We start from the raw sequence: 15,958 nt of genomic DNA on the forward strand, positions 1-15,958 counted from the left end.
ACTTGTGTTCACATTCTATTAGTAATACAGTGTTTTGCTGTTATTAATGTTATTATTACAGTCTCGACTTTTAAGCAGAAACTTCGATTCATTTTTATAATTATTAATTATTATTTAATTTACGTATTACGTTAATTTCTTAACACATCCGTTAAATCACTACCTATTGAGAGATGAATTCACTGTGTCCCAGCTGTGGAAAAAATCGCGATTTGATGAACAATATCTACTGGACTCGACACAAGGAATCTTGTAAAAAAAAAAAAGTCCGTTAAAAGAAGTGCTTCAAGTTCCATTTCAAACTTTTTTAAACCTACAGAACGTGATGGAAAATTTCCAAAATTTGAACAATCGTGTAAGTAACTTTGTCATGCATATTACATTTAATCTGTTAAAAATATTTACATTTTTAAACTGTAATTATTGTTGGTACTTGGTTATTTAAATTAATTATTCATAAAAATCCTGTACAAAATTAATTCATCGCTATTTGCTAATATATAGTCATAACTAGTACATCATGATCATATGAACAGTTGCATTTGTTATTAACATTCTTTTTTTTTTTTAACTAGTTAAGTACATTTAGTTATAATCATTTTCGAAACGTGTACATCATAAACTTTGATGATTGAAATTTAAAGTTCATCAATTATATAAACAATTGTTCATGTTTAACACTCTTAAATAGATTTATTATCGATGTGATTATATGAATAGGTAACTGCTTCTAGGAAAACTACTGGCATAGGATGTTGTATGGTGCTGGCCTATTTACCAAATATGAACAAACGTATGTAAATATGTAATAGTTTTTAAAGTTCAATAAATCATTTATAAGTTTTTGACAGTGGCGTGGCGAAGGGGATAATCAAGAGGTGGCCACCTCTCCGTTATTTTAATGGGGGGTGGGTGCTAGTGGGTGGGTGGGTAATAGTTTAGCTTAATAATTATTATGAATGTAAAAAACAACACGCCGAAATATATTTTAATATTGATATAAGGGTAAACCAGTTGCCCCAACTGGCCACTGGCTAGTAGGCAGTTGTAGTACAGTACCTAGTACCAGTAACCACTACTAACAATACAGCAGCTGGTAACAACAAGTACATTAGGACGGTATATCATATTATTATTTATTGTTGTCGATATCAGAAATATAAAAATAGAATACAATTTCTAAATGACACAACCGGTGAAAGAAATTATCTTGTGTGCACTTGACTGTAGTAGTGTAGTTAGACGTTGGACTCTACAAAATATCACATATTATAGATATCGCATTCCCAATATTATTATTAATTATTATGTTCGCCGTTCGAGAGTCCACAACACATAATTTCAAATATTAACTAATAATGACTAATATGAAGTGTGAATAATGTGGACGTGAACGGGATTTAAAAAAAATTAACGAAGTTAATTGGGAGCGACATGTCAGTTCATGTAAGCTTAAATTTAAAGGTGGAAGCAAACGTTTGGATACATTGAATTGTTTTTAAAAACGACCAAACCATGTATTAGGTGAGTACCTACTTCATTAATATACTTCATTAACACATGTTTGAGGTCTATAACGCATTAAAATCTGTGAAAAACGGAAAAGCAGCTGGAGTAGATGGAATCCTTCCAGAATTCCTTAAAAATTTAGGACCACGAAGCATTTGCTGGATTGCAAAATTGGCCAGTAAAATAGCAGACACTAATGTTCTCCCGAGACTCTGGCGCGAAACTAAAGTGATAGCTATCTTGAAACCCAACAAAGAAGCCAGGAACCCAAAAAACTACCGTCCTATATCCCTGCTGTCAACAATGTACAAGCTGTTTGAAAGACTCCTCCTAAGACGCCTAGAACCACTCTTAGAAGAATCCATGCCTGTAGAACAAGTCGGTTTCAGGAAAAATAGAAGTTGTTGTGACCAAACCCTTGCACTATCAACGCACATTGAAAATGGTTTCCAACGACAGGAAAAATCCGGAGCAGTTTTTCTGGATCTGTCAGCTGCGTACGATACGGTCTGGAAGAGAGAACTATTACTAAAACTGGTTAAAATAATAAAATTTAAACCAACGCTAAGACTACTAGAGAACCTAATTTCTAACAGAAAATTCAGTGTATCTCTCAATGGGAAAGTAAGCAGTTACAAAATACTACAAAATGGACTACCACAGGGATCTGTATTATCACCAATTCTTTTCAACACATATACTGCTGACATTGCCTGCACGAGCTCAAGAAAATTCATATACGCTGATGATGTAGCACTTGTCGCCCAAGCCAGAACCTTCACAGAACTTGAGGAAACGCTAAACGATGATCTAATAATCATACAAAAATATTTTCGAAAGTGGCATTTAAAACTAAATCCAAGCAAGTCTGTAACAAAGGTTTTCCATCTTAACAACCGAGAAGCGAACAGAGAATTAAAGATACAAATTGATGGAGAAAATATTGTATCAGAAGAATGTCCCAAATACCTCGGTCTGAAATTTGATAGGACCCTAACATTCAACCAACACCTGGAGGGAACGAAAAATAAACTAAAATCACGCAACAACATTATGGCTAAGTTAGCTAGCACCACCTGGGGCTGCCACAACAATGTACTCCGGACTACAGCACTAGCGTTGGTTTATAGCGTAGCCGAATACTGTGCACCCGTGTGGGCTAGAAACGCTCATTGCGCTAAAATTGACGTACAACTAAACCATACCATGCGTATCATATCAGGTACAGTCAGGTCCACTCAGACAATATGGTTACCCACCCCTTTCGAATATAGTCCCCCCAGACTTAAGGAGACTATCACATACCACAAAGACATTACATAAGCTAAAAAGCCTGCTACCAGTTTTACCACTACAAATTGACATCCTCGAACATCCGCCATTACGCCTTAAGTCTAGAGCTCCCATATGGCATGCAGAAACTCAAAGCGAATCAGTTGAGTACCTATGGACGAGACGCTGGGAACAGTAAGAACCCCGTAATAAAGACCTGATCAAAGAACCATTTAAAAAAGTCCCTGGCTGGGATGGCACAAGGGCTATATGGACAACGTTTAATCGAATAAGAACGGAACAAGGAAGATGCAACTACCTACTTCACAAATGGGGAATGGTAGACTCTCCACTTTGCGAATGTGGAGAAACACAGACAATCAAACATATGGTTGAGTCGTGTCCAATCACAATGTTCAAAGGAGGATTAACAAAACTACACGAGGGCGGATCAACAGCCATAAAATGGCTTGAAGAACTAAATACTCGTCTGTGATTTCTATTGTTATTCTATCTATTCTATTGTATTGATGTTATTATAATTTATTATACCTACTATAATCTACCATACTAACATTTTATATATTTTATTACTTGTTTTTAAATAGTTGACTAGTTATCTTAATTATCATATTTATTTATTTGTTTTAATTTTACTAACTTTATCTATAACATTTCTCACGTTATCTTAAGTCGAATATGTCATATGCAAATAATAATAAGTGTTTTGTAGCATTACAGAAAAATATAATATCAACTGGAAAACCCAGATGATTGCTCAAACAAGTATGATGGTGCTGCCTCTATGCAAGGCAAATACAGTGGATTGAAAACACGTATACAAGCGGAGAATCCAATAGAAATGTTTACTTGGTGTTTTGCTCACAAATTAAATTTAGTTATAGTTGATACTTGTGATTGCTGTATTAATACCAAAACTTTTTTTGGTAATGTTGGCGATTTAATTGAATTTATGCGAGCTAGAAAACGGACGGCTGCATTTGTAGAATCTCAAGAAATATTAAATCCGAGAGAACAATAGCGCCGCATCAAACGTTTTTCTATTACTTGATGGACATCCCATGATCGACCTTAGGTTGTCATTCAAGAAAAGTACTCTGCTCTGCTGAAACCATTGGAAAATATTTCAAAAGCAAATGATTCAGATAGTGATACAACTTCAACAGCCAAAAACTTAATTTCGGTTATAACATCATCCCAATTTATCTTAGTTTTGGTTCTGATGAGAAGAATATTTTCGGTTACGACTGAAGTTTCAAACTATTTGCAATCAAAATCTATTGATTTTATGCAAGCTATCAAAATGGCGAATGTTGCTAAGAATAGATTGAAAACTTTGCGTACTAATGAAGGATGTACTGAAATAATTAATACTGCTAAAGTATTTTCTACTAAAAACAATCTTTCCCAATATGACTTCAAAATTGTAAGAGCAAGAAAAAAAAATAATGCCTGGTGATAATTCAGAGATGAAGTGCTACAATATCCTACTGATTTATTTCGTTGTGATGTTTGCTTTAAAGTTTTAGATGCTATTATTACGTCAATTGACATCAGGTTTAATTATTCACAAGACATTTTTTAAAGATTTAAGCCTACTTACTCCGGAACGTATGTTATCCATCAAAACTAAAAGTGAATTGCCCAGTAGCGCATTTGAACAATTATCGAATTGGATAGACATTGATACTAATAAATTACAATATGAATATTTAACATTCAGCAACAGCTTTAATGATCTTTTTAATGACACTTATTCAACCCAAACAAGTAAATCCAATGACAAAAATAATGACAGGACTGATCAACCGTATATTAGTTCAGAAATTGATTCTGATGATTCTGAAATTGAAGACGCCAGTACAACAAAAATGTTTAGACATTTGGGTTTTTTATCAAGTCACAACTTAATTGCAGCCTTTCAATATTTGTACTTGGCATATAAAGCGTTGTGCATCATACCTGCATCATCTGCATCTACTGAACAAAGCTTTTCTAAGGTAACTTTTAATTATTATTTCATAATTATTAAATAGAACAAAAAACTTGTATCATTTTTATATTTGTTTTATTCTAAAAAAGACAAAATAAGAAACAAGTGCAATGCATGTAATGTCTAAGTGGTGGCTATGCAATTATATTTTGCGTTTAATTGCATATTATATGGCTATACTCTACTTTTTTTTCGTCTTTTTTGTCACCTTTAGCTATAAATTAGTTCTAATCATCTTGTAAAATGTAGATTATAATAATAATATTAACTGTATCTATTATTTTATATTTTTATTAACCAGATGTTGTTTTTTAAAATCTAATTTTACTAAAAATACAAATTTTCACAATTATGACTTCAGGTAAAACTAGTTAAATCCAGGCTTAGATCAACCATTGGGCAGAATCGGTTGGAAAGTTCACTTATATTAAGCTGTGAAAGGTATATTGAAATTGATCGTCATGAAGCAATTGACATATTTGCAAAGTCCTCAGAACTCTTGATGCAGAATTTATTGTTTAAATAAAATATTAAGTGATATTTTAATTATTGTACTACTTAACCCTATTTAACAACAAAGTGTTCTATTAAAAAATATTGACTTATTTAATGTTATTTTGATTAATCTTATAATATAATTTGAAATTGCCTCATAGAGGTAATTTCCTCACGAACCAAAAAATGCAATGTTTTTTATAGAACAGTTTTGAAGAGAGACATACAAACCTAGTGTTTAATGTTCAATAATAGGTCATAGGCTCGTGGGTGGGTGGGTGGGTGGTCATCGAAAAATATACTTGCCTTTGAAAATTGTTTAGCTCGCCACGCCACTGGTTGTAGATGACGTTCACATGAAATAATATTATACTTTAAAGTTACCAAAAATTTCGGTTTAGGCCCTTCTAAAACGTACCCCCGGAGTCGGGGGCCCTCGGCTCCCCAACCCACAGGTGTATTTTGGAAAAGGATTAGTTGTTGTACGACGTTTCTGAAACTCGTGATTTGTGTCGTTTGAAGGTTGGTGATCAAATTCGTCGTCTTGTGTCGAACTATAGAAGCCGTTTTCTTCGTCTTTTGGGGCTTCAAAAGTTCAAAATTTGCATTTTTCGGCACAGAAACTTACGTTTTTGGGCGCAGTGAGCCGTTTTTGTAGTCGAATGTTATAGATGACTTTGAGCCGTATTGATGGGTACCGAGATCGAATTCATCCAACTTTTAGTTCGGGAGTTATGATTTTTTCGGGTGTTTAATGTACTTGGAAAATTACGAAGTTACGTGTAGGTGTTTTGGATTTTGGGCTTTCGTTTGATTATTACGAAACTTGAGATTCTGTACTTTTGGTATACAATAATTCTTTTGGCCATAATCGGAGTAGTAAAAAGTTGAAAACGCATTACGTGATAATTCGTATTAGTGATGGGAATAATCGAATAATTGTAATAATCGAATGATTAGTAATCGAAAAACAAAATAATCGAATGATTAGTAGTCGAAAAAAAATCGAATAATCAAATGAGTAATAAACTAATAACCTAACGATTTCATTCGAATGAATTATTATTAACATTTACAATTTACATTGCTAGAACCGATTATAAGTTATAACGCTTGTCGCTTATATAAATAATCGAATGATAATCTATACGTGAAAAATACTGAAATATCAAATATGCAACATTCAAAACTATTTATAGCTTCCGAGTATTGACTAATGTTAGTTATAATTAATATTTTTTGATGTCTTACATGATAGTAATACACGGTAATTAACGGTAATTGTAATTAGAAATATACATAAGAAGACGTACACATACAATAATGTTATACATACATCCACAATATTGCTTATCTTCATATTTTTATCGTCAAAAATGTCATTAATACGATTGGCGATATCGAGTATTATGTAATATAAAATGTTCGATTATAACTACATATATATCTACAGTCCATACTTATTTTTAAATTTTTGGAAAAGTCGGCACGGTTCTACTGTAGTATGGTCTGTTATTATTTAATATTTATAATTCAATCGTGAATTTGATAGGCGTTGAGTTACAAGTTTGTAGTTTGTACTTTGTAGTATTGAATTTATGACAACACTAACTGCACATTTTAATCCACTTTTTTAACTTTTATTGTTTTTAAATTAAGTATTATAACTTATAAGCTTATACGTAATGGCACCTAGTAAAAGGTCTATAGTGTGGGAACATTTTAAGAAAACTTCTGACAAGTGTGTTATTTGCCAAATATGCAAAAGAGAATTTAAATTCCACGGAAATACTACTAATTTGAAAGGTACCTACTATTTAAACATTTTTTTTAGAGTTATTAGTTTTATTAATTATTATTAAATTTATAAGTTATTATTTTTTTTATACACATAGTTCAGCCACAGAATAGATTAAATCTATTCTAATTTAATCTATTCTGTGGTTCAGCTTCAGATATTAAGGTAGTTTTGGGCGGTCATAATTGAAATAACAAATTTTTAATTTTTACAAAATTCGTCAAAAATCACATTTGCCAACTATTATATAGTAAAAAATGTACAAAATGTGCAACTTTTATAGCTGAAGCTTCGTGAATATTTTTTTATAATTTTATTAATTTCCTTACATTTTTTTGTTTTATCCAAAGAACATATAAAAATAATTCATCCAGCACACATTACACCTGTTTTAAATAATGAAGAAGAATTAGATTTGAATCTTTTAGCCGGACCATCTACTTCATTTTCTAATAATTCCAACAATGTACAACAAACTGAACCCTGCTTTCTTTCTGCACCTAAACGTTGTCGCCAATTAAAATGATATGGTTCGACTGAAGGTAACAGTTTAACTGATGAAGTAAAAAATTCTATAGACGAAAGTTTAATTAAGATGATTGTTACTGACTACCAACCTCTATCGTTAGTTGAGAACAGCGGATTTTTAGAATATTCTAAAAAATTACAACCTTTATATAAGGTTCCCAGTAGGAAAACATTAACTACAAAATTATTGCCAAATTAATACAATAAGATTGTTACAATATTAAAAAAAATGTTGGAAAATGTAGCTAGTTTGTCAATTACAACTGATATATGGACTTCTGACAATAATATAGCTTATTTAACAGTTACTTGTCATTTTATATTTGATGATCGTCTATATTCACCTGTCTTGGCAACTAGAGAAATGCGTGAATCTCATACTGGCGTTAACATAGCTAATTTGCTTTCAAATATTTTAAATGAATGGGGCATTAAAGATAAAATAGTGACTATAGTCTCGGACAACGGATCTAATATTAAAAACGCTATAAATGCACACCTTCGTAAACACCACCATCCATGTGTCGCACACACACTCAATTTAAGTACAAACGAAGCAATTATGTCGAATAAAGATTTCCTGGATGTTTTAAAAAAATGTCGCACATTGGTAGGACATTTTAAACATAGTGTCTTTGCGTCTGAAAAACTAAAAGAACTGCAAACACAAATGGGACTTCTTGTACTAAAAGTAATACAAGATGTGAGTACCAGATGGAATTCGAGCGTTCATATGTTAGATAGACTTGTAGAAATTAAAGCACCTTTATCGGCAGCTATGACATTTCTTCCCCGTACACCAGACTTTTTAACTGCAATAGATTGGGAATTAATAACTGATTGTCTACCTATATTAAAACCATTTGACATCATGACCGTTGAGTTATCTGGTGAAATATATCCAACACTTTCTTCAGTCATTCCATTAGTAAGGGACCTTCAACATACGTTAAAAAGTATAATAACTAATACAACTGCTGGAAATGCACTTCAAAAAATTACAATTGATGTCATCGGTAGACGATTAGGTATACTAGAATGTGATAAAATAGTTGCTAAATCAACCTTTTTAGACCCTAGGTTTAAAAAAGCAGGTTTTGGATTAATTGAAAATGCAAATAATACCGAAAAACTGCTTATCGAAGAACTCTCTTATATATTAAATAATAATCACCAAGAAGATACATGTTGTGTACCTATCAACGTCGAATCCAATGTATTATGGAAACAATTTGACACGAAAGTGTCTCAGGTCAGAAGCACTTTATCAACTGGCATTACAGCTTCACTTATAATACGTCAGTATTTAGAAATGCCATATTTAAATCGCAAGCAAAGTCCACTAGATTTTTGGAAAAAAAACAAAAATACGTTTCCAGAATTATACATGTTGCAAATTAAATATTTGAGTGTTCCCGCAACATCTGTTCCGTCAGAACGCGTGTTTTCTAAAGCCGGGCAGATTACCAACGACCGTAGGAATAGACTTCACCCAAAAAACTTGGATTTTATCATTTTTTAAACAGGAACACAAATATTGAATTTTAATCATAAAGTAAATTTGTTATCAGAACTTTCATTTAATTGTAAAACTAAATATTTTAAAATCTATTAAACAGACAACAGTACAACATAATAAAATATACTACATATAATATTGATGTAAGTAATTAATTAATTAAATAAATTTATGTTCATTCGATTATTCTATCATTCGAATCGAATGTTTATGATTAATTAAATCGAATTGATTCGAATGGTTTCGATTAATCGAATGATTTTAAAATAATCGAATTAAATCGATTTTTCAAATAATCGAATGATTCGATTATTTCATTCGATTATTCCCATCACTAATTCGTATAACCAGACGTTTCCTTATGGTATATCCGTAGAACGTTTTAAGTAATTATTATTTTGAACTTTTTTCGCTTTTATTTTAGTAGGCGAGTAGCTCATTATTTATTAATGTTAATTTGATAGGTATATAAGTATAAAATATTAAAACCCATAAAATAAAAGGTCAATTCAATCAAATATATAAATTTGAGATAACAACACAAAATTGGAACGGCTGGATGTACATTTTGAAGTACTAGCTCCTTCAATATCGGTCGTATCTTCTTAAATTCACTGAGGTTCAACGCATTGACACCTCTGATCAAATTTCTGTTAAAAAAAACACGTCTCGATTTTAAGTTTGAGAAATTGGCAAAACAAAATTTCCGGTACATTTTTTTTTGATAATTTAAATTTTGAACATCACACTTACCCCCTTAATATTTGAGCTAATACACTTTTAAAAACCGGGAACTGGTCTTGGGACGCTTCTGCTTCGATCCTCGAATGTTTTAGGTAGATAGTACTAATATTAAAGGATTTGTTTTTGTTGTAGGATATATAGAAAACGTAATAATCAAAATTAAAAAATTTTATTTTTGGATAAAAGTTTATAAAAAATGACTTGTGAGAATGAGTAGATCATTTTTATATATGCAATAGTGAGAGAGGAACATAGGATGTGTTGTAGGGTGGGATGCCTGTACAAAATCATATCTTATCATGGTCTACCTAATACCTAGGCCTACCTAATGACCTACTACCTTAATAATATGACTACATTAATATGTTATATTTTACTTTATTTTTTTATAATAAATCATCTATTACAACAATTTATTTTGATAGGACTTAGGACGCATTTAACTAATAAAAAATAATCACAAATGAAATAAAAATAAGAATGTGCACTTACTGTATATATGTTTTTTCAGATAAAATTGTCAATTAATGACTTAAAAATAATTTTTTGTTGAATTTGTTTTATTTTATTCTCATGGTTATCAGAGGTGGTTTGACATTTTTCAGTTAGTGATTCAAGAATAGTTAACACCCCCCCCCCCCCACACCTACCAAAAATGTATATTGGGTACAAAAATTCACTTAAAAATGTTACTACTAATTGTACCAAAAAAGTCGTGTACACATTCAGTTGTTTCACAGCTATCAACAACTACTGTTAAATTCAAATATTTTGCGCTACACCATTTGATACATATGGTTTTTTGTATTAATGAGCGTAATCCTTTTACAAATCATTGTATATTAGATGTGCCATCATAATAGCTTGTCGAATTTTGCCTCCAATTTAAGTTATATTTGTTACATACTTTACAAAACAACTTATGAATACATCTCATTTCCAGTTGAAATTACAATTTTATCAACACAAATTAATTTAAATTAAAATGTTTAAGAACTTTAACACAGCTTCTATACATTTTTCCATCACATCAGATATTATAAAACAAATTTAATATGCATTACCTATGTAATAAAATGAATAAACAGGTTAATAGAAGTATATTAATATGTACATTATAATATATTTTTGAGATATAATATACAATTTAAATATAATAAAAGGAGAAATTACCTTCATGAAAATTGTACAACAGTAGGACTGAAATCCCGAATAGAAGTAAATGGGCGTTGTTCCTTGGCAGGTGCGGTCCCCAGATTTTACGCCATTGGATTTTTTTATTGGGATATTTAAAAACTGCGGTTACGCAGATTCATATGATATATGTCATATCTTGTATTTTTCATATCGGATATTTCTTTGAGAACAACGGCCACTTCAACAGGAAGAGGGCAAGGGATAGTTACTGACTGGTTTAATATTTGTCGTGAAGTACGTTCAAATGTTGTTTACAAACGGCCAAAGATGGTGTGAATTGAGATTGATCCAATACAGATTGACGAGGCTAGATTTGCCGGAAATAGAAAATATAATCGAAGTCGGTTACTCGATGGTGATTAACCCCCTTCATAGGAAGACAGTGGCGTTAAAGTCCAGAACGGTAGAAACCATGGACGAAGGGCAGATAGACCTTGGGTATTTGGTATAAATAATGGTTCCGACTGCCGATATTTTTATGTACTTCGAAGAGACAAAAATTATACTTCAATTTATACAGCGAGAATGCGAAGATGGCTCTGTTATTCACTATGATGAGTGGGTGACTTATAGACGTTTAAATGGTAGTGGATATATTCATAAAACTGTCAACCAACAGCAAAACTACGTAGATCCTTCGACGGGGGGTTACACCCAAAGAAATAGAGGCATCATGACTGGATACAAAGTAAAGATTATAAAAACAATGAGAGGTACAACTAAAAAACTACTTCAATCCCAGCTTAAATAATCGAGAATGTATAAGAAGTAGGTCCTGGATGGGAGATAATATTGATATTTTTTTCGATAGAAAAGCCGTGTAATATACTATCACGAGGGTCATGGGCGTCACTTGAGTCCAAATTCTGGGGTAGCAAAGTTTATTTTTAGAAAGTAAAAAAATAATTTATTATAGGTTTAATTATTATTTTGTATAATAAAAATGCACATGTATAGTTAACATTTTAACTGAACTTATCAATATATTTATTAAGAATAAATATACATTAAGAAATCATTGATACCTATATTAACTATTAAATTTATGAGTACTAAAATATTTATTAATTTTAATTAAGTCGGCGTTTGTTGTCAGCATAAAATTCGTCGATAACTGCATTTTTATTTACCTCTTTATCTTTGTGTATATACAATAAACCTAAGCCACTTAGTCTTGTTTGGCCCATGGTTGTTCTTAAGTAACTTTTTAGTCTTCTTAGGCACGAAAAGCTTCTTTCACATGATGTACTGTTCATTAGTATACTCAAAAATAATTTAAAAACATCTACTAATATAGGGAAACCACTCCCTCCCAAGTTCAACTTTTTTTATATATGCTAATTTATTTTCAAAGTTAACTTCTTTTTTCAAACTGGTAAACATTATATTGAAAATATTTATTTCAGACTAATTTATTTACATCAAATTTATATACTGAACTTACTTCCTGAATATCAGATATATCAGGGTTCTTATTAACTAAAATGTTGTTTATTGAGTTTAAAATCTTTAAATCATTTTCATTAAACTCGTCTTTTATTGCTTGTGTGATTGTGTCAAGAATTAAATAATAAATTTCTATTCTATAAAAATCCTTATAGTCTTTAAAGTCTGGATAAATTGAACCACCACCAATATTTTTAACTGGTAAACTTCTTTTGCGAGGCACCTTAGGTGATAGAAAATCATGATTATTGATTATCTCTTGCATGACCTTTCAAATTTCATTAAATGTATTTTCAGAGCGATACTCATCTAATTAATTAATAGTTTTTTGTGACATAATATTGACTGCAGCATAATTTATTGATGGAGATTGTGAATACTTTGAAAAACTGAAATGTCTGAATATTATTCAATAAGCTACTAGAATCTGATCCACGTAAACGGTAATTTTCTGAAATTGTTTGTAAAGTTTTTAGTATAACTGATAATGTTTTGATAACAGCTTTTATTGATTCTATGCGGCAATTCCGACGTGTATCACTTAAGGATTTGAATTTATTTTTTCCATTAGAAGATGTTTCTAATATTATTTGTACAAAAATACTGTATCGTTTTGAAAACGCGCCGATAAATGAGTACAATGATTGAAGAGTAACAAATGTGTTTCTCACATGAGATATTACTTTAGAAAGATCAACTAGACATAGGTTGAGAATGTGAGCATAAAAATTAACGTATACAGCTAGTTTATTTTCAGCGTGAATTCTTGCCTGGACCCCACTGTAACAGCCACGCATTGACGCAGCGCCATCATAACATTGACCTCTTTATGTTGTTAATATTCAAACCATTTGGTGAGATTACTTATTTTATTAAAGTAGTCAATGACTCTCTGTCTCTCATCTGTTGATGCTGTTCGATAAAAACCTAAAAATACTTCATTAGGTTCAAATGTTTTTGAAACATACCTTGCACACACAGACACTTGTCGTGTCTAGCGAGATCATGAGTTTCATCCACAATTATGTTAAAAATAATGGCTTCTTAAATATCATTAATAATTGAGTGCTTGATATTTTTCCCCATATAATAAAATACGAAACATATTAGTGTAAGGAACACTTACATAACGAAAAGTTTTCTCTTTTTCAATAAGGAAACGATTTATAATGATTATGTCTTTATCTCTCAAGTTTAATAACTCTAAATAGTTGCCTGTGCCCTTATAAAAGCAGACCAGAAACGGCCTGTATTCAGACGTGTACACTCCACTGCACTACGAGCACCTTCACGACACTCTGTGTAACATTATTGTAATTTGGACTTAGTCGAATTATCGAAGTACAATTTTAATAAACCAAATAATATCATTACACCTGTCTACAATTTATTTATCAACTACCTCATCATCATCATCATCAACATCAACAAAACGGTCTTGCTACCTGTAATATTAATATTCAAGTAGTCACCTGAACTATCAGAATATTACACTATTATGAGATGAAAATTCAATATTTTTTGGCTGGTATGGTCCTGTATTCATACTTAATAATTGATATGCAATATTATCACCCTTGGCAGGATTACGATCATATGAATTTGTATCAACCACCACCACGATTTAAGATAGTATGGTTGCCCAACGAGCTATGATAAGACGGCATTGGATTTAAATCGGACCCCGGGCACTAGCGCTTCTAGTGGACTATTTCATAATATGATCATTATACGGGTCTTCCAAATTTCGGTCTTTTGTCACACGAAATTTGGAACACCCTGTATATATTTTTATTGTGAATAACATAACAATTTTTATTAGTTTTAATTTGAACCAATATGAGGGCTGTATGCGAGGGTCCCCGTAGATCACGTGACTTTTCGATTCAAACCGTATGCCGTGTGATAACATTTTTCTAATGGGTCGATGGGCAACCATACTATCATAGAACAATATAGAAGCGAAACTCGATCAACTGATGGGTGAAGTGTTTACCTATGATCTGAAGTCCGAACAATGAAACTGTTTCCGTAACACTGACATGATGTTATACCCGTATTGAAAAACCGTTTCCGCCTAATAGGCAGGGTATTCTGCGCGGGGTCGGGTTGTTTCCACTGTTTACTTTTATCATAGATTACGTATGCCACGCCGTGTTCAAGGTTACAATCGCCCGATTCGGCCAATTCACGGAGTTTCATACCCCTGATACTATCTTAAATCGTGACTACCACAGAGGTATCACTTTGCTAAAAAAATAAAAATAAATTTGGAAACCTATTTTAATTTAGTATTACCAAAATAAATAACAAATACATTATTAAAATGTTATATAATATATACATACATTGAATGTTTATATAGCTCACCACATTATATATAAAGTAAAGCATAATCTACAAAATAAATAGGTAATGCATGAAGCTAACAGTTATTAACTCTTTGAGGGGCAGGCACTTCCCCATAGACCTTATACTTATAGACGGAACATGTAGTAGTTACTCATGTTGACGATATGCTGCGTCCCACGAAGCACCGAAGCACATCGCACATGCGCACGACTAGTGACGCACGATAAAAATCCATATCAATATATTGTACAAATATTGTACGATTGCTGTTATCATTATTCCTTACACACCTGTTGGCTGTTGTTTCATTTTTTGAACTTTTTTCGTTTAATTTTTATATTTTAAAAAACGATAAACTTTAAACGATATTAATTTTTCTGGTGGTCAAGCAGCATGGGTCGAAAATGTATTGTTTGTAAAATACCAGAAATTGTTAATTCTGGTGTTTCATTTCACTCGTAAGTTGATATTTTAGAACTATTATTTTGTCATTTTACCAACAATTTAACCAAAAATTATCTTTTTAGATTTCCTAAAGAACAAGGACTTAAACAATTATGGATGAATGAATGCCAAATTAAATTGTGTCTTCCTTCATATAGAGTTTGTTCCAACCATTTTTCATCCGAATATATCTTAACAAATTGCTTGTTGAAGAAAAATGCAGTACCAAGTGTTAGATTATCAGCTTTTGCTGCAACTAGGTACCTATGTATTTAATATTCTATAATATAAAATTATTATTGTTTTATTAACTACTTCACCATATTGCTAATTTTTTTTAGTCAACTTGGTGAGCATTCAGTTCCTGATTCAAGTACCCAAAATACTCAAAATGCATCTGATAGTCTAGCTTCTAGCTCATTAAAAAGGTTAAATTAAATGTATTTAGTAATTTACTCTCATCAGTATGATCAATGGACTAAAACAATGATATTTTAACTACCTAAATAATTTATTTCAGAACACCTGCTCGAAAAAAATTATTTGATAATGAAAGTTCACCACTGAAACATAGCTCTATTTTATCTTCCCCACCAAGCTTAGCTAAAAAACGTAGGATCATTAATGCTCACAATATTGG

The 15,958-nt window shown here is 31.5% G+C and overlaps 2 protein-coding genes across 2 annotated transcripts; both read left to right on the forward strand.

Annotated features, from left to right (window-relative positions):
- Positions 1-3,118: 3,118 nt before the first annotated feature.
- Positions 3,119-5,321, forward strand: LOC103307868. Its single transcript, XM_008180280.1, has 5 exons — positions 3,119-3,269; positions 3,552-3,784; positions 3,878-4,228; positions 4,332-4,802; positions 5,157-5,321. The coding sequence occupies exons 1-5, from the start codon at positions 3,119-3,121 to the stop codon at positions 5,319-5,321; spliced, it is 1,371 nt and encodes a 456-aa protein (XP_008178502.1).
- A 2,524-nt stretch (positions 5,322-7,845) lies between these two features.
- LOC100570484 (zinc finger BED domain-containing protein 1-like) lies at positions 7,846-9,138 on the forward strand. Its single transcript, XM_008180281.1, has one exon. It carries the CDS (start codon positions 7,846-7,848, stop codon positions 9,136-9,138), a length of 1,293 nt encoding a protein of 430 aa, XP_008178503.1.
- Positions 9,139-15,958: the final 6,820 nt, after the last annotated feature.

The sequence above is a fragment of the Acyrthosiphon pisum genome, chromosome X (assembly GCF_005508785.2).
Source record: "Acyrthosiphon pisum isolate AL4f chromosome X, pea_aphid_22Mar2018_4r6ur, whole genome shotgun sequence".
Classification (NCBI taxonomy): Eukaryota; Metazoa; Arthropoda; class Insecta; order Hemiptera; family Aphididae; genus Acyrthosiphon; species Acyrthosiphon pisum.